Genomic DNA, 17,872 nt, shown 5'->3' with positions numbered 1-17,872 from the left:
CAGACCAACTGGCAGGTCCTGCCGCCACCCCAGGCCCAACCCTGCCAAATGTTCTTGGAGGTGACCCCTTCCCCAAGTCCTTTCTGAGCCTAGTGCTGGGCACACAGGAGGCACTTAAGTGGTCCAGCGCTAGGAGGGGCCCAGGGACTGGAGGGCTCCTCGTCTTGGCCCCTGGAGGTTGCTGAATTTGGGGGCTCAGAGCTGTGGCTGCTTCCGCCCGCATATGCCCCCTACTGCCCCTGCCCAGGCCTCTGGGGCCCACCCCCCCATGTATAACCCACCATAGTCCCTGGGCGCCGCCTGGTGGCCAGAGCTGGTGGTTCCGCTCCCAGCCCGATTCCACCTTTCCCGGGACCCCCACACGGATCTAGGGGTGCAGCCCCCGAGTGACAGGGAGGGGAGACCGTCTCTGCAGCCCCTTGCTTGCTCTTAAAAGTTCACATCATGAATCTGGTTATTACCAATAGTTGGTATATTACCAATATTTGGAATCTACTGGTTATTACCAGTATTTTGTTGGTGCGGTATGTGTGATGTCAAGAGGCAAGCCTGAGCCGGCTGCTGCAGGCCACCCCAGGCCACCCATGTCACTGTCTTGTCCCCTGGCTCTGATGCAGGGCTGGCCACATCTCCTCCTGGCTCATCCCAGTGAAATCCCCAGATCCTTGCCAAGTGAGCGCTCACTTCCCGTTTGAACGTGGTAGTCACAGCTGAGCCCCAGATCAGCAGCCGGCGGTCACTGAGAACTTGCTGGAATGCAGATTCCTGGGCCGCCCCAGCCCATCTAGGACTCCAGGTGGGTCTTCCAACAGGGTCCGTCCGGCCCTGCCCTTAGCCTCTCGTCCTCCGAGGACTCAGCGCCCCCTGCCGGGCATCTGCCGTCCTCGCGCCTCACTCCTGGAGGTGCTCCCGCGGCCACTTGCAGACCCTTCTCCCCGGCCCCCTGCCCCTCCCCCAACAGGATCACAACATCTGCTGCCCCTTCCCCCATGTGGGTATCCCACATGCTTTCTCCCACACTGCTCCTGGTGACTTGGTGTCAGTGACCCTTCCCACACCCTTGGCATCCCCTCAACCCGCCTCCCAACAACCTGCCCTGCCCCCGCCTTGGTCGCCCCTCCACAGTCACTCCTCACGCTTTGCCTACCCCATGGCATCCCACTCTGCCTCCACCTCCTATCTTTCCAGCTCACTCCCTCCGATTTCCTGACCCCCCTGGACCCCAGATCCCTCACCCCTCAAGGGCTTGTCCTCCCCTGGCTGAAATCCCAGGGTCTGGTCATGCCCTCGAAGTCGCCTTCACCTCCCTTGGCCTCTCTCGCTTCCACATCTTCTCTTGGCCAAGCCTGTAGTCTCTGACCTGTTGCATCCGGCCCTCTGCCTGCTCACCACCCACACCTGGGTGGCTGGAGGGACTGCCTTCCCACCTGGTGAGTCTCACCTGAGTTCCAGACCAAGAGCCTCAGGGGCCCTTGGGGAGGCCCACTGCCCCGCCCCTGGCTCTCCCACGGCACCCCTACTTCATAAGACCTTCTGCCACCCCAGCCCCAAGCTGCCCATATGCTCTCATCACCGGGCCAGCAGGAGGGACCGCAGTCCTGTTTATGGCCAGCCCCTCCACTGGGACCTAGGTCCCAGCCCCTCCTGGTGATTCAGGAACATCACTCCCTCAACGAACTCTTCATCTTCCCTGCTGCAGCCATTTCCTCTGCCTACGGGACCATTACCATCAGCCTTCACAGCATGCTGTTATTTCCCCATCTTAAACACACACACACACACACACACACACACACACACACACTTCTCTGGGCCACGCCCCCTCCAGCTATAGCACGATTTTTCTGCTTGGCAGCTAAACCTGAGAGACAATTCTTGCTGTCCCCAAATGGCATCGCAGAAGCACGGAGCCCCAGATGCCTCCACTCCTGGGTGCTTAGCATCGCCCCATCAGGGCTTATGTATCCTGGGCCCCCTTCCCCAGAAGCCAGTCAAAACAGAAACCAGGGCTTGCCTGGTGGCGCAGTGGTTGAGAGTCCTCCTGCCGATGCAGGGGACACGGGTTCCTGCCCTGGTCCGGGAGGATCCCACATGCCGCGGAGCGGCTGGGCCCGTGAGCCATGGCTGCTGAGCCTGCGCGTCCGGAGCCTGTGCTCCACAGCGGGAGAGGCCACAACAGTGAGAGGCCCGTTTACCGCAAAAAAAAAAAAAAACAAAAAACACAGAAACCACTGGACCAGGCTGCTGGTGTGTGCTGGAGGCAGAAGCTCCGCCCTGTGCCCCCGCCAACCCAGGCACCATGGTGCTGAGAGCCAGGAACCTCGGCGCCAGCAATGCCACGGGAGCCTGCTGTCTTCCACCGGGCCTCGCAGCTCCCTCGCCCACCTGTGCACCTGGCATGCGAGACAAACACTCTCCTGGGCAAACGTGCCTCCCCCAATTCCACGGGTCCTAAGGGTTCCCTGCGAGGTGGGCAGTATGTCTCCTGCCACCCAAGGTGATGTGCTGGGGTTATGTGGCCTCCGACGACACGGCGCCTTCCCCAGCCCGCTTCTCAAATGAGAACAAGAGGGCTTCCCTGGTGGCGCAGTGGTTGAGAGTCCGCCTGCCGATGCAGGGGACACGGGTTCGTGCCCCGGTCCGGGAAGATCCCACATGCCGCGGAGCGGCTGGGCCCGTGAGCCATGGCCGCTGAGCCTGCGCGTCCGGAGCCTGTGCTCCGCAACGGGAGAGGCCACAGCAGTGAGAGGCCCGCGTACCGGAAAAAAAAAAAAATGAGAACAAGAATGATCCTTCCTACCTCGGCGGGCGGGGATTGGGTTGCTGCTCAGACCACTGGTAAGGACTCCAGCGAGGCCAGTGGGCGGCGAGGCGCCCGGGGAAGCACCGGGAACCCCGCCTCAGGTTCCAGTGGGGACTCAGGAGATGCTCCTCCTGGAGACACACCATCCTCCCATTTGGCCTCTCTGACCCGCTCCAACAGCCCTGCCCAGGGCCAGGTCTGTCATCTCTCCTGCTGGCCGGAGCCTGGGCCCTCCTCACCGCAATCCGCGTCTCCTCAGGCCCCTCCAGCGCAAGCCCAGATTGCAAATGAGGCTTTCAAGCCTTCGAGACCACCGCTCCCAGCGTCAGCCGCTCTGCACACCTGACGCCCCGCCCCGCCCCCAGGCCCCGCCCCCCAGGCCCCGCCCCGTCAGGCACCCTCTCCCGCGAGACTCCGCCCACCAGGCTCTAGTGGCTCCCGGCACGTGGCCGCCCTGCCCACAGACTTGGGCGGGAGCCAAAACAACTCAGGAAAAGAGGCCTGTTGTTTAAAATTTGTTTATTTTAAAACATGAAACCCAAGCTGAATAGAAACCACAGAAATTACATTGACGAGATTTTTAGTATTTGCCAAGAAAAATAAAGCCCCCAGAGAAATAAAAATCAAACCCCAAACCCAGTTAAAAAAACAAAAACAAAAAAACCCAGAAACACAGCGACAGCACATACAGCCATGGCCCTACCTAAGTTGGAGAATACCAAGCGGTTCAGGCCTCAGTTCCCCGCTCAGGACGCTAAATCACCTTGTGGGTGGGATGCAAGGGCCAGGAGAGAAACCTGGGAGGGGGAGTCCTAACAAAATTACTTCGAGAGATATATTATATGTAACAAATATAAAGTGGTGCGGCACACAACCATTATGGTTATAAAAAAAAAAAAAAGCCCGCACAAGAGGCCCTGGTCCCCGCTCGTCCCCCCATTTGGGGCTGTCACCCACGAACCCCTCCCGGGCTGGGCGGGGGTCTTGGGGTAGGGAGGGAATGGAGCTTGGACTGGGATTGCATAGTGAGATGGGGTGGGCGTGGAGGGGCATATAGGATCAGGGCTTCCGATCAGGCCCTACCACACCAGGCCAGGGGAGCTGGGGGGAGCGCGGGCCTGCACAAGGAGCCCCATCGGCGAGCGGCCGGACTGGAGCCCCTCCTGCCCGCCTAGCCCGTCAGGGGCCTCGGGGCGTCTCCCTCCCATCCACGTGGAAGAGGACCACCGCCCAAGATGCTGCAGGGCCTGCGAGGGGCAAGAACCACAGGTGCAGGGGTGGGAGCGGATGCGGGTAAGTCACCGGGACGGGACTGGTTAGGAAACGGCCTGAAAACTTAAACAGCAAAAAGAAAACCAAGGGCGGGACGCGCTCCCCGTCCAGGACCAAGGCTTGGTCTTGCACCCCTTTTAACCTCCCCCGTTTTCCTTTCTTCCGCCTCGGAACTGGGCGGAGTCACAGATGGGCGGGCAGACACGCACAAGACGCACGCACGGAGGTGCTCCGAGCGGCGAGGGTGCGCGGCGTCCGGCCCTCACGCTATGTACATTCACATTTCGGCCTCGCGGGCCGGGCGGCCGTTTGTGCTTCCGAGCGGCGCCCCAGGCAGCACAGCCGGCGCCTCCCCTCTGATCCGAGGCCGAGTAGGAATGCTCCGCCCAGGCGGCGGAGCCCAGAGAAAAACTTGTCGGTTGGGCTGTGGCACCGCCGCGCGCGCGCCCGCGCGTGTGTGTGTGTGTGTGTGGTGCCTTTCAGTGAGGTTTGGCCGTGTGCAAGGGCTCAGATGCAAGGCTGCGGGCCCTCAGGCCCACCTGGGGCACCCCCGTGTGTGCCTGCTCACTCCCCCAACCCCGTCCAGGGCAGAAGCTGCCCCAGGAGCGGGGGAGACATGACCTAGTCCCAGGCCCACCCATGCTTTTGGTCCCAGATAACCAGCACAAAGAAGGGATCACAGAGGAAGGTGGCCTCTTCCAGGCCACCCTGGGGAAGGGGTGCCCTGCCGCTCTGGGAGAAAGAGCCCACCATGTCTGTAAACTGCCCGGCCGGCTGCTGTCTGCCCCGGCCTGGGCCCTCGTGTGGGTGCCAAGTGGCTCTCTGCTGCCCCTGGACTGACACAGGGCAGAGCCTGCACCTGGCCTCTCTTGCTTCAGGCTGGCTGGGCAGGGCTGGGACTGGCAGGGGACTTCCCAACTTGATCTGGGGGTAGCACCCCCATCTGCGGCAGGAAACACAGCAAACATTGTACACTAAGCCAAAAGCACCTTAGGGAAGCCTTGTTCCCACTTCACAGGTAGGGAGACTGAGGCCACAGGGACCTCAGTCCTACAGCCCAAGGGACATTCATTCCTGAGGACACAGTCCCCTGGTGCAGCGCCTGCCCAGGGAGGGGTCTCCGGGCCCTTGGGCTGCCTCGCAGTCTTCGACACCCCCAGCAGCACCACGAGGAGAAACGCCTTCCCCAGCCCGACTCCCAGCCGGCTACCCTGGGACTCAACTCTGGCCTGGACTCGGCATCACACTCGCGGGCTTCGGGTTGGCCAGGGGTGCTCGCTCTCGGAGGCTGGAGTGAGGTCAGTGGTTAGTCCCAAGAGGGGCGGCAGGGGCCGAGGGCACATTCACAGCCAGCTTGGGTCCAGCCCCCCAGCCGGCTCTGGGACGCTGTGCCTGTCCTGGATGGAAAAGGAACCGAAAAGGGGGTGCCACTCGGCCCGCCACCCCACCTGCCCTAGAGATGACAAATATGGTTAGTGCAAAAAATGAACCGGATGAAGCTGTCAAGTCTCTGGGGTGGGGGAGGGGTCTTGGCACCAAGAGGGCGGCCAGCACTCGATGAGCAGCCTGGGCTCCGCATGGCACCTGCTGTCTCCTGCCGCCGGGGAGGGCTGGGTGCCACAAGCGGGGTGGGTGCTGAGGGAGAGAGCGCTGCTAGGAGGGAAGCAGAGAAAGTGGGGACCTGATGTAGAGAGCCTGGGGTGGGGTGGGGGGCGAGGGAAGGAAGGAGTTACAGATGCTGCAGAGGCATGTGAAGGCGCCACAAGAGGGTCTCCACGCATGGGAGACAAGCAGGCGGGTGGGTCCACACGGCCGTCTCTCCAGATGCCCAGCACACGGGAGCACCGTGCTGCCTATGAACTAAGAGGTGAGGCACAGAAGCATCCAAGGAGCAGGAGAAGCGTCAGAGCTGTGGGAGGGATGGGTCGGGGCAGCTGCCAGCCGAGGAGACGGCAGGGGTCCGCAGGGGCAGCACCAGCACGACACGTCTGGCCCAGCGCAGGGCTCTGCAAATCCCCGAATCCTCGGAGGAAGAGGGGCATGGGGCTGGGGGCCAGGAGGGCCCGGGCGTCGCTAGCAGCAACCCCAGGTGTCCAGGTGTGTGACCCAAGGAGAGGGTGTGGGCCCAGAGCCCCTGCGTCACCACCAGCAGGAGCCTGCCGGGCATCTCCACGCCCCTGCAGGAAGGGGAGGAGAGGGGCGAGTGGCCACAGAGGCACCGGCAGCAGGCGCGGGGTGGGCGCGGAGGGTGCGGCAGGCAGCCGCGGGTGTAAGCAGCAAGGCCGGCCCGGGGAGGAGCAGGGCGGTTGGCACGTGGGGCGGGTGGCTGTCGGGCGGTCTAGTGCCCGCTGCTGCTGGAGTTGGGGCGAGGCTGGCTCGTGGCGAGGTACTTGGCTCTCATGCTGGAAGTGTACTGCGGGGAGACAAGGGGAGGGGGCAGGTGGTCAGCGGGCACTGGGCACAGCAGGGCAGGGCCTCCATGGGGTGAGCCGGAGCACCCCGGGGTGGGATGGGGCAGGACCACACAGTGGCACAGCTGACAGAGCCCTGGGAGAAGGGGCTCCGGGAGGGGCCAGCTGGTCCAGGGCCTGGACTCCTGAGCCCTGGCCGGGGCTGGGGGCAGTGACAGCCCCGGGGGTCAGAGGTCTGGCCGGCCACTCCCCAGGCTCCGGACAGGGACCAGCGTCCTCTCCCAGGGAGATGAGCAGAGCAGCCCCTGCTCCCGACTTGGGCATGTGGCATGAGGCCGGGCAGCGCTCTGCCCCGGTGAGAACCAGAGCTTGGAGGCTCCGCGCTGCACCCGGCATGCCGCCTCCTCCCGCTGCGGGATCCTGGCTGGGCGGCCAGAAGGAGTGTGTGGGCTCAGGCTGTGTCCAAGGCACAGACAGTCCCCAGCGGCCCAGAGTGGCAGGCACCACAGGTCACGGGAGTGAGAAGGCTCCACAGCAGCTCTGCCCCGTCGCCCCAGGGAAGGGGGACCCTGAAGCCACCCAGGCCCCTCAGGCTGGGGTGATGGTGCCACCCACTCAGATGGGAACCAAACTGGGGTTCCTTGTGGGTCACGGACGCAGGGACAAAGGCAGCTGGGGACGGGGACAGCCAGCACATCTCGGCCACCCTTGTCCAACCTGAAGCATGAAGGCCTCACTTGATACACATGCATGTGCACGTGTGCTCACAACGAACACACGTGGAAGAGACGTGTGCTAAAACCAAGCAGTGTGCAAGGGGCCACACGCCCATCTGGGGGACAAAAGCCAAGGCACGTGCCAAGGGTTGCCAGTGGGAAGGAGCCTGGCAGGCTGACCCCGCAGCCACATGCCCCCAGCAATCCCTGGGGGCTCCGAACCCGAGGCCACACACCACAGTGTGCAGATCAGGACAGGCGATCTCCCCTAGGCCCCGAGAGCCCTCCCAGGACTCCTGGAAGGGAGAAGGTTGTGAGCGCCCGTCAGCGGCCACAAAGGCGAGCTGGGAGGAGGATGAGCGGGCACTGGGAGCCATGTCATTCCAGGGACATGCAGCACGGGGTGGGGCACGGTGGGCAGCAGCCCAGACCGCTGACGAGCCCGAGCAGGCGTGCGGCGCCGTGTGAGGAGGGCCGCAGTGGCTCGCGTGCCCCTCTGCACGCACCTGCGTGCACTTCCGGACACGTGGGGCGGCCCTTCGAGGGCCGGGCCTGCTGGCCGCACCCCAGGGCGCCAGGCACAGGCGTGCACGCACACACGGGTTTGGGTGGCCGACTCGCTGGGAGGTGACAGATGGGCAGTGGCCAGCTGCAGCTGGGCCAGGGGTGAAGAGGGGGCTCTGTGCAGGGGCTCACTGCCCCTGACGTGAGGGTGACAGCCCAGGGCCAGGGTCCCTGTGGCTGGGCTAGGGGCCACAAAGCCCACCCACCTGCACTGCCCCAAGCTGGCCCCGTGGGCGCTGAGCCGAGACAGCGCTGGGACCTGTCTGATGAGCCAGCACCGGCGATCAGCTAGCAGTGAGCAGAGGGTGTGAGGCACGGAGGTGTGGGTGCACAGGCGGTGCAGGGCAGGGGACCCAGGTGGGTCAGTACCTGTCACTCTGAGGACACAGCCACCACAGCGTTCAGGCACTGTTCATGGGCTTAAACTGCCAGCCCGTGTGGCCGCCAGAGTCCAGGGCAGCCAGATAGCGCTAGGAGGGCCCGGGGTGGGAGGAGTGCAGGAAAAAGAGAGAGAGAGGGTGGCCTCAACGCCAGGGTGGGGGCCGGCCCACAGCAGGCCTTGGGTGCAGACCAGAGTGCCGACAGGAGGGTGCCCCGAGCATGACACGGCCTGAGAACCCGCACAGCCTGGGCCAGGGCCAGGTCCGAGGCCAGGGCACCCCAGGCCTGCTCTGTGCTGCAGGGCATGACGGGGCCGCCCCACGTGCAGGCGGGTATTTCTGAAGCAAGGTGGCTCTCAGCCTCTCTAGCCCTGTTCCTTGAGGCCCACCACCTCCAGGAAGCCCTCCAGGGGCCCCGGCCTCTCTACAAGCTCCTTTCCCACCCTGTCCCCTTTTCTGTGTCTCCTTCCCAAGACCAGAGGGGACACCAGGCACAGATGGAAGAGCCAGGAGACGAGACCTGGGTTGAGTCCAGGAAGTTGAAGAAGGAAAAGAAGAGGAAGCAGGGCTGGGGTGGGAAGAGATGCAAGGGCCCTCGCAGGGGCTTGTGAGCTCACCCAGCCCCGTCTACACAGGCCAGATGCCTGCCTGAGAGCCCTGGCTGGGATCCACCCTCAGCCCTGGCACTGAAGGCTCGGAGCCGCCTGCAGGGCCTGCACTGCCTGTGAAGGCCACAACGGACACAAGGCGGCGGGGCGGGGCCCCTACCCACCCTCCGGCCCCAAGACTTACTGAAGGCGGCGGGGACTCGCGCCCAATGAGAGGGGTGTTCTCACAGCGGGGATTCTGGAAATTGGCATTCTGGCTCCTGAGGTGAGAGTAAGAGGGGGCTGTGAGTGACCACTGGCCACGGCAGTCCCAGCCCTGGGCCAACAGGGCCCGTTCTGGAGCTAGGACGACTCCATGCATCTTCCCCACCACTCTGCATACTGCCCGCCAGCAAGGGCCTGGGGTCCCGGGAACCTGGCACACAGTGAAGGGCTCCGAGCAGGTCCGTGGTGGCCACCTGCCAGCCTCAGCCCGGCCCCGTTGGCTGCCTGCCCACCACGCGGCCAGGCCCAGGGCCCTTGGCAACGTCATTCCCTGCATGAAACGCAGACCCTCCATCTGACAGAGTGGCCTCCCTGTGGCCTCGACCCAGGCATGTGGGAGCAGCAGGCCAAGCCCACCCAGAGCCCGGACAGCCCCCGGGGAGGCCCCTCCGCCATCCAAGGCCCCACCTCTCCCCGCTGCAGCAGCTCAAGTCCCTGCTCGCTGCCGTGGGGCTGCATCCCCACTCCAAGCCCCGGCAGCCGTGCATGCCGGCCACACTGAGTCCCAGGCGGCCTATCCCAGGGCTCGGGTCTGCCGTCCCAACCTGGGCCACCCCACCCGCCCCCAGCATGACTCACTCACATGTACTCAGTGACCGGGGCGTTGCTGACAGTGTGAGCTGCGGCCGGGATGCTGGTCTCGCTGCCATAGCTGCTGCCGCAGCTGTACAAGCTGGGCATGTGGACGCGGTAGAGGCTGTCGTGTGCCGGCCTCGGCCCTGGGGCGGCCTCCTCGCCCCCATCCTCCTCAGGGCCCCTGCAGGGAGGGACCCAGCACAGCTTCAGGCCCTGGCGTGAGGCAGCCAGCCACAAGACCCACAGGGGCTCAGCTCTTGTGCAGACGTAGCTGGTTCCAATCCTGGTTCTGTCACCTACCCACAATGGGGCTGTGGGTAAGTCACCCGGGGACACCAAGGAACCTGCACCTCAGCCTGCACACACGGACATCGACTGTCTATTAAAAAAAAGGGACAGGACCCCTCCTAGGGGAGCACAGAGGGCCAGGTGCCTGGAAGGCAGGGTGCTCTTTGGGCTCTGCTGTTGCAGCCCGCCCCGGGAGGCCTGAGCCCAGCCCTCCAGACTCCGCTGCCCTCTGGCTCCCGCCCGCCACTCCGGCCAGGCCGCTGCAGGGCGAGGCGAGGGAGCTGCGGGCCAGGCCTCTGGTGCTCTGGTGTGTGGTGCCCCACGCGCTGCCTGGTCCGGACGGGACTTGGGACTGGGCTGCCTGGTGGTGAGGGTACAGGCCAGCCAGGCCTGGGCTCACGTCCCACCTCCCCACCACCGGCTGGGCGGCCTTGAGCAGAGGGTCCCTCCGCCGTGCCCCTCGTGGTGAGACAAGTGGGCTCGCAGCAGCAACTGGCCAAGTGCCAATCCCCAGCCAAGCCCAGGGCCGAGCGCTTGCATGCAGTGGTTCATCTAGTGCTCACGTCACGCTAAGAGGATGTACTCTTCCAACCCCCATCCTACAGGCAGGGAGACTGAGGCCCAGAGTGGTTAAGTGACTTGCCTATGGTCACCCAACAAGCAAAGGTTCAGCTGGGATCTGAATCCAGGCCATGAGGTTCCAGGGACGTGCTCTTAGCCGCTCCCCTGCGGCCGCCATCTCTACTACCGCCCGCATCACCACGGCCATGAGGACCGCTGCCATCACCGTTCTCACCCTCTTCAGCATCACAATCACCACACCTCCACCGCCACCGTGACTAGCATCACGTCACCATTACTGCCACCGCTAGCAGGAACACCACCCCAACAGAAAATAATAGAGTAGAAATCCAGACGAAAGGAAGGGGTCTGAGCTGGGCTACTTGCCAAACAAGCTGGGCCCCCAAGAAACAGCCACAGCCCAAATGGGAGACACACCACAGGGGCTCAAGGACGGCGGGCCTGGCATACCCACGTACCATTCAATCCAGTACTGACAGGGGAGACTGAGGCAGGGGCCACCAGGACCACTACCTCAAAGATAAAGACACAGTGGCCCATGGGAGGTAGCTGCCCTCCTGGTCACCCAGCTGAGGGGGCCACGGAGGCCAGGGCCACGTGGGGCGCTTCCTGCAGAAGCTCTGAGTTCCCCAGGCAGCTGGTCTCCCCCCTCAACGGCACTGCACACCTGCACCCAGGGGTGGGGGGATGGATGAGACATCCTGAGCCCAGCCAGTCAGAAGTGGGGAGGGCTGTGGGCACAGAGCCAGCAGCAGCAGGCAGGGGACCCCGGTTCTCCCTGTCTACTCCGGACTCGAGTGTCGCCCGGACCAGGAGCGCCTCTGGGCTGTTGCTACAGAGGCCCCGGGAGGGTCAAGAGGTGAGGAGGCCTTCCTCCTTGTCTCTTGGCTACGACATGGGGTGTCCAGAAGGCATGGCCCCAGGTGCTGGGTGGCCTGGGGCAGGTTCCAGGACCTCCCTGAGCCCCTCACCTCTTCTGCTGCCAGGTGTGTGGGACACTGCAGACGATGGAGCTGAACATGAGGGCTGTGACAAAGGAGAAGAGGGCCAGGTAGATGAGGCCCTCGACGCCGTCATAGCAGAAGCCTGTGAGGGCCTGCACGTAGTCCTGAGGGCAGGCGGGAATGGGGACGGGGACACGGACACCGAGAGAGAGAGAGACAGAGACAGAGAGACAGAGACAGAGAGAGAGGGGGAGACGGGGAAGCACAGGGTGAGATGGAGTGTGCACAGGGAGCCCCCAGCAGCCTGCACCGCCCCCAACTCGAGGCTGGGCAGAGGCCCTGTGACTGCTCCCCTCCCCCACCCCTCCCCTAGCCACCCCCCTCCCCCTCCTCTGCCCCTAGCTGCTCCCCACTGCTCCCTGCCGCTCCCCGCGCTGGGCCGGCTCCAGGAGATGGCTCTCACCAGGTGCAGGCTGCGGCAGTCCACCAAGGCGGTGAGGTGTTGCAGGTTCACCTCCGTGCCGTTCAGCACCTCCTGGACTCGGAGCAGGGGGTCCTGGAGGGCGTGGACCACGCAAGGTCGGCACAACGTTCCGGAAAGGGTCCTGAACCAGCCACAGGCCTCCCTCCGCCCCACACTCTGCCGTCGAGACCCCCTTGACCCCCACAGTCCCGGCAAAGGCCCTGAGGACCCTTGGCTTTGAGAAAGGGGGACCCCCAAGTCTGTGCCCTGGTCTCAGGGGGCTGTTGAAGATGTGAGGAGGACAGTGAGGAGAGTGGGACGCACAGCACCTGCCCAACGCGGCCACCAGGGCGGGGCCTTCGTTGTAACGGGAGAAACAGCAAACGCCCGCGTGTCCCCTGACACGGGCCTGGTTCTTTTAAAGATCACGTTTTAAGGAACAGTTTAAGACAATGGAAATTTTCAGAATATCTTAAGGGACAAAACGCTGTCCAAGATACTCTGTGCAGAGTGAGACTGGTCCTATAGTGTATGTGTGTGTGTGCATGTTTGTGAGTGCGTGTGCGCGCATGTGTGTGTGTATGTGCCTGCATTGTAAAACCTACCAAAAATCCTCGGGGATGTGAAGGGAAGGATGGCAGGTGGGAGAGAAGGCCAGACCCCCCAGCAGGGCCCCCCGGGAGGCAGCCTGAGCAGTGTCCGCACCCCACCTCCCTTTCGTGACGAGAAGAGGAATCCCACTGGCTCCACTGACCACACCCACACCCCCTCACCTTGGTGGCCGGGTGCTCCCGCGGGACGGTCTTCAGGAGCTCAGCCACCACGTCCTGCATCTCCACCAGAGCCTTGTGGCTGCCCGACAGCTTCTGCTCCACAGAGAGGCCGGCTGATTCCAGCGGGGGTGGGGGCAGCCATCTCTCCCTCCCCGAGGTCCCCACCCACACACGGCGCAGGCCAGCTCCAGTGCCTTTGGCTTCTGCTGGCCCAAGGGGCGTCCAGCCTGTGAGGCCACGAGCTCATGGGGTGGGATGGCTGTGCCCGGCAGTCTGCTCTGTGGGCCTGTGGGACACCTTTCCTTGGCCCCCCAGATGACCACACACCCCAGAGGCAACACAGTGAAAATACAGCGTCTTTAGAGCAGATAAACAGTGCTGAGGACCCCGGAGGGCCACACAGTTACGTGGAATGACAGGCAGTGGGCTACATGGCTTCCCTTCAAATTCCATCGTGACAACATCCATCCAGTTATTCCACAGAGCAGGCACAGGACCCCTGCTTCCATGGGGCATCCCTGGGCTCCTCCCACACCCGCCAGGCAATCGGCTTTGCCCTACAGGGATGGCTGGGGCAGCCTGAGAAATGAAAGGAGTCCCAGGGATTTGCGGGCATTAAGCAGGCCACCCCACAAGGCTTGTGCTGAGGCTGTCAGGGTGGTAACCCCGGGCGCAGGTAGCAATGTCAACGTGGCGTTCGCCCACCTGCCTCCCGACAGCTCCTGGGGCCCCAGGGGCCTGACGAGGTGTGAGAGTGGGCACCTGGGGGCGGGGGCCAGGGGACCAGATGCTCTGCGGGGCCGGAGCAGCCGAGCTCTCACCTGCTGGAAGGGGTTGGCGGCACGGGGCGAGCAGGCCAGGTAGTACTGAAGGATGTCTGTGGAGAGAGGTCAGGGCGGCTGAGCCACTCCAGCCGTCCGCGTGTGCCTGTGTGCGCCTGCATGTGATCTATATCTACACATGCGTGTCTGCATATACGTGTATATGGGTGTCTCCACACCTGCGTGTATGCTGAACATACGTGTGCTTGCTTGTATATATTTTTTACGTGTATGCACGTATCTGCACGCGTGCACATATACGTGTGCCCACACCTATCTGCAGGTATGGCTGTGTCTGCATGTCATGTATGTAGGTATATCTGTGAACACCTGTACGTTTGCACACACGGGTGTCTATGCGCACGTCTGCATATGTACGTGTGCACCTGTCTGTATCTGTGAGCGTGCAGGTGTGAGGGGGGACATGGTCTCCAGGGAGCCTGGGGCCAGGGCCGAGGCCCTTCTGCTCTGAGCCATGTCCCTGAAATGTGCACAATTCTCTCTTGGGGGGGCAGCCTCATATCTCCCCTCCCTGGGGAGCAGCAGACAGGGCACTGGGGGTGGGCAAGGAGTCAGAGGTCACCTGGGCAGGCATCTGCTCCCAGGCCAGTTGGGCAGAACAGTTCTTAGGCCAGAATGTCACCCCAAAGAGGGGACACGAAGCCGGAGCGTGCAGGTGGCCTGCTCATCCCCATTAAAACAGCTGTTGATTCAGTGTCTAACGTTCAGAGATGGGGATTCACTTATAATTCTGATTTTGAAAACCTAAGAGATTTCAAGCCCAGCCAGAGCTGGGGAAGAAGCCTTGGACCCCAACTGCCTAACACCTGCCCCCCGCCCTGTGCTCTCTGGTCCCTTCTTGGTGGCTCTCTGGGATCCAGTGCATGACGGTAGCCAGGAGTAAGGTCCATCACGGCCCAGGGCAGCCTCTCCGCGCCGCACCCATACTTGGCCGCCAAGATCTGGGCTCCTACGGAACTTATGTCGGAAACATAAGAAAGTCCCACACTTGACTTTCGCCACCTGTCAGCGGAGCCAGCGCAAGGCCCGACCCAGATGGCCCGTGGCCCCACAGGCAGGAGCTGGCACTCACGTGTGGCTGGGACACAACTACAGACTCACCCCCGCTCAGCACCGAGCGCTCCTCCACCATCCTGGTCACGTAGGTGTCAGGGTCCACGCAGAAGTCGCTGGAGCCCTGGGGTGGGTGCAGGCAAGGAGGATGGGATGACTGAGCTGGGCGTCCCCCCGCCCCAGACCCCTCAGCTCTCAGGGGTGGAGCCTGGTCCCCCAGGGTCTGCGTTTGGCTCAGGAAGGTGGTGTGAGTCTGCGGGCGGCGGGGACTGACGTGCTATGTGCCCGTGACGGGTCCCCAGGGGAAGAGGGGAGGGGCGATGAGTGTGGCGTCCCCCAACCCCAACCCCCGTGCTCGGCCAGCAGACGGGGATCACCTGTCCTCTCCATCACCTACCACAGACACGGCCAGCTCCAAGCCCAGTGCGCCCCAGCTGATGATCAGGGCCAGGACCCCCAGCAGGCAGACCCTTGGGGCAAAGAGAGTCAGTCAGCACCCTCCAGGCCGGGGTGAGGGCTGCACCCCACGCCAGGCTGGACCCGCAGACAGGAGGGTGGGACAGGGCTGACTCGGGACATGGCGCTGCAGGTACCCCACCCCCTCCCCCTGCCCCGAGGGCCCACAGACTCACCCGACCAGGATCCCCTTGGAGCTGCGGATGAGGCCGACCAGTACCAGGAGGCAGATAGCCACGTCGAGCAGCAGCAGGCCCAAGTAGCCCAGCCACCTGGGGGCACAGCGTACACATGGGCCGGGCACAGGGGGCCCAATCCCAGGGCAGCAGAAAGGGGGAGCTGGGGCAGAGCCAGGCAAACAGCCCAGAGGAGCGTCCACAGGCAGTTCTGGGATATGGAGACTGCCCTCATTCTTGTAACGTATGTCCCCATGGGGGACTCCTGCTAGTGACCACCAGTGGACCCAGCCCCTCGCCCCCAAAGACCTCAGGCGCTGGGAGCTGGGCGCCGACTGCCCCACAGAGACTAGTGGTAGCCGAGCGGGGTAGGCAGGAAAGAGGGCCGCACCTGTACCAGTCATAGAGGTCCACTTGCTCGGCCAGCGCCTCCAGAGACACGGCTGGGTTCCTCCAAAATGGGATGGCAGCCGTGTAGCCCAGCAGCGTTCCGAGCAGGCCCTGCAGCCGCTGGACCGCCCGCAGGGGCTCTGGCCGGGCGGCCAGCTGCCGCTCCAGGCTCTGCAGGCTGGGCTCCGCCGAGCGGTTCAGGGCAGCTGCGGTGTCCCACACCTGCGCCAGGTTCGGGGTGGTGTGAGCTGGGGCACCGGCCGGCTCCCACACACGCCCACGCCTCGCTCCCAAACACTGGGGCACACGCGCACACACGCGGTTTAGGAGCAGGAAAAGAAGCCCGTCCCATGCGGCCACTCACGCGGTCCTGGACCCCCGCCACCGTGCGGTTGGCATGGCGGAGCGAGTAGGTGGCCCGATGGATGCCGTCACTGGTCTCCCCGTTGCCGTAGAACCCCACGGCGATACCGGCGCTGGGACAGGGCGGGGCCGCATGAAGGCACAGGCCCGGGAGCCCCGGCAGCCCCGGCCCGCTCCACCCCCAGTTGCCCCGCCCCGGCCCCGGCCGGTCGACCCGGCCCCTCTCCTCTCGGCCCAGTCGCCCCTCCGTCCTGCCGCCCCGCCCACTCTGGCCACGCCCCGCGCTGGCCACGCCCCTACCCGGCCCGCCCCGCGCGCTCACCTGCAGACCAGAGTGGCGATGATGACGCACCAGGCGGTGCAGCAGCAGTCGGCGTCCAGGTGCTCCTCGCTCTTGCGCCGCCGGCAGCACAGCCAGAAGGAGTAGACGAGCAGGAAGAGGAGGTCCAGGGCGAGGCAGGCCAGCGCGGCCGCCCCCAGCAGCAGCAGCGCCTGAGGGAGGTTGGGAAGTGGTGCTGGAGGTGGGGCCCCTGCCCTGGCTCTGCCCCCAGCTGCAGTACCAGCGAGTCCCACCTGCGCCTGGGCCAAGGAACCAGCACGCTCTCCCACTGAGCCCTCCCCCAGCCCTGGGGATAGAGGCTCCCAGCACCTGGGTGATGTGCCTGTGGTCACCCAGACTCGGGACCCCAGACTCACGTGTTCATTCCTAGACACCAAGACTCTTAAGCCCCACTTGGAGGGCCCGGGTGGGCAAGACCATGGGATCCCCTCTCCTAACCCTGCCCAGGCCCCGTGTGCTCCCTCCTGGCCCCAGAGCCCAAGGCACGTATCTTTGAACAGGGGTTCCGGCCCAGGCGCTGTGAGGAGGTGCTAGCGGGGGCCCCTGGGCAGGGCCAGCACAGTTGCTAACTGGCCACGTGGCCAGGGAAGGCCCTCACTCTCCGAGCCTCAGTTTCCTCTTTTGTAAACGGGTTGATGCTGCCTTCCCCCAAGAGGCAGGCACAGAGTCTCGGGGAAGGCCACCCACGCCTGCTGCAGGGCCCTGGGTGTGGGGCCGGTAGCACCGTCACCATCCTCACCCTGCGTGCCGAGACTGCTCTGGATCTGACCGCCTCCGTGAGCCCCTGAGCCTCGGGCAGCCCAAAGGGCCAGCCCTCTCCAACCACATCCCAGAGGCACCAGGGGACGAGGAAGTGCCCCCCGGCACCCTTCTGTCACTGAGGCCAGCGTCCCCCACGGAAAGCAACTGACTGGATCCAGCGGTGACACGCGCTGTGGGCTCAGTCCTGGGCTGGGGCCTCAGGTGGACAGAGTAACAGGGACACAGCCCAGAGCCTTCATCTGTCACAACAGGCACCAGCCCGGCCTGGCCTGGGCACCACGCTCTTCAGTTTGCCTGGCCCAGTGCTTCACCACCATTTCACCAATTAAAAAACCAGCTTCAGAGGAGGTAAGGAGGAAGAACTCATGTGCCCACATCACAGCCTTTCTGCCCACACGTGCTTTGCTGGGTTGAGAGTGGTAGCTGACACAGGGCTGCAGGGCAGCAGGCTGGCCCGGACCATGTACACCTCATGGGGGGGTGGTCCAAGTAAGTACCACAGAGAGGTGCCCACCCCACGGTGGTGTGACCATGGACACCCCTTAGCTGCCCCTGCTGGCACTACTACACAAGCAGGCCTCAGGGGGACCTGGAAACACGCTCTTTGCGTCTTGACATCCAGCGATGTGGCCGTGAGCCTAGGGAGCCACCGGGGGGTGGAATGCCCCAGGCCTGCCTGCCCCCTGCGGGGCCCCCTTGGGACCAGAGGCTCAGCCACAGAGGCACTGAGACCGTTGGATCACAGCCCTGGTGCCCAGCGGCTGTCTCCCAGGAGACAGCTGCCAGGCAGCAGATGCAGGATGGCACCCCCTGCCCTCCCAGCAGCCAGCCTGCCCAGCCCTCCAT

General features: G+C 64.2%; 1 protein-coding gene across 4 annotated transcripts in view; it reads right to left on the bottom strand.

Annotated features, from left to right (window-relative positions):
• Positions 1–3,305: 3,305 nt before the first annotated feature.
• The window catches only part of TTYH3 (tweety family member 3), a 28,590-nt gene continuing 14,023 nt past the window's right edge, over positions 3,306–17,872 (bottom strand). Inside the window, exons 2-15 of one of the 4 annotated variants that reach the window (XM_082645303.1) lie at positions 16,247–16,416; positions 15,926–16,037; positions 15,563–15,783; positions 15,172–15,267; positions 14,937–15,009; positions 14,588–14,663; positions 13,466–13,521; positions 12,645–12,737; positions 11,872–11,964; positions 11,436–11,572; positions 9,602–9,775; positions 8,939–9,014; positions 8,136–8,236; positions 3,306–5,472 (exon numbers count right to left, since the gene is read on the bottom strand). In XM_082645303.1, coding sequence (XP_082501429.1) covers positions 8,168–8,236; positions 8,939–9,014; positions 9,602–9,775; positions 11,436–11,572; positions 11,872–11,964; positions 12,645–12,737; positions 13,466–13,521; positions 14,588–14,663; positions 14,937–15,009; positions 15,172–15,267; positions 15,563–15,783; positions 15,926–16,037; positions 16,247–16,416 — 1,446 coding nt within the window. In that variant the 3' untranslated portion in view covers positions 3,306–5,472; positions 8,136–8,167. Of the gene's footprint in view, positions 6,489–8,135; positions 8,237–8,938; positions 9,015–9,601; positions 9,776–11,435; positions 11,573–11,871; positions 11,965–12,644; positions 12,738–13,465; positions 13,522–14,587; positions 14,664–14,936; positions 15,010–15,171; positions 15,268–15,562; positions 15,784–15,925; positions 16,038–16,246; positions 16,417–17,872 lie in introns of all 4 variants that reach the window. The other 3 variants (XM_082645302.1, XM_082645304.1, XM_082645301.1) reach the window with 3 other exon arrangements.

This window comes from Mesoplodon mirus, assembly GCF_964341445.2.
Source record: "Mesoplodon mirus genome assembly, chromosome: 15".
Classification (NCBI taxonomy): Eukaryota; Metazoa; Chordata; class Mammalia; order Artiodactyla; family Ziphiidae; genus Mesoplodon; species Mesoplodon mirus.
This window is presented reverse-complemented; position numbering and strand designations above follow the sequence as displayed.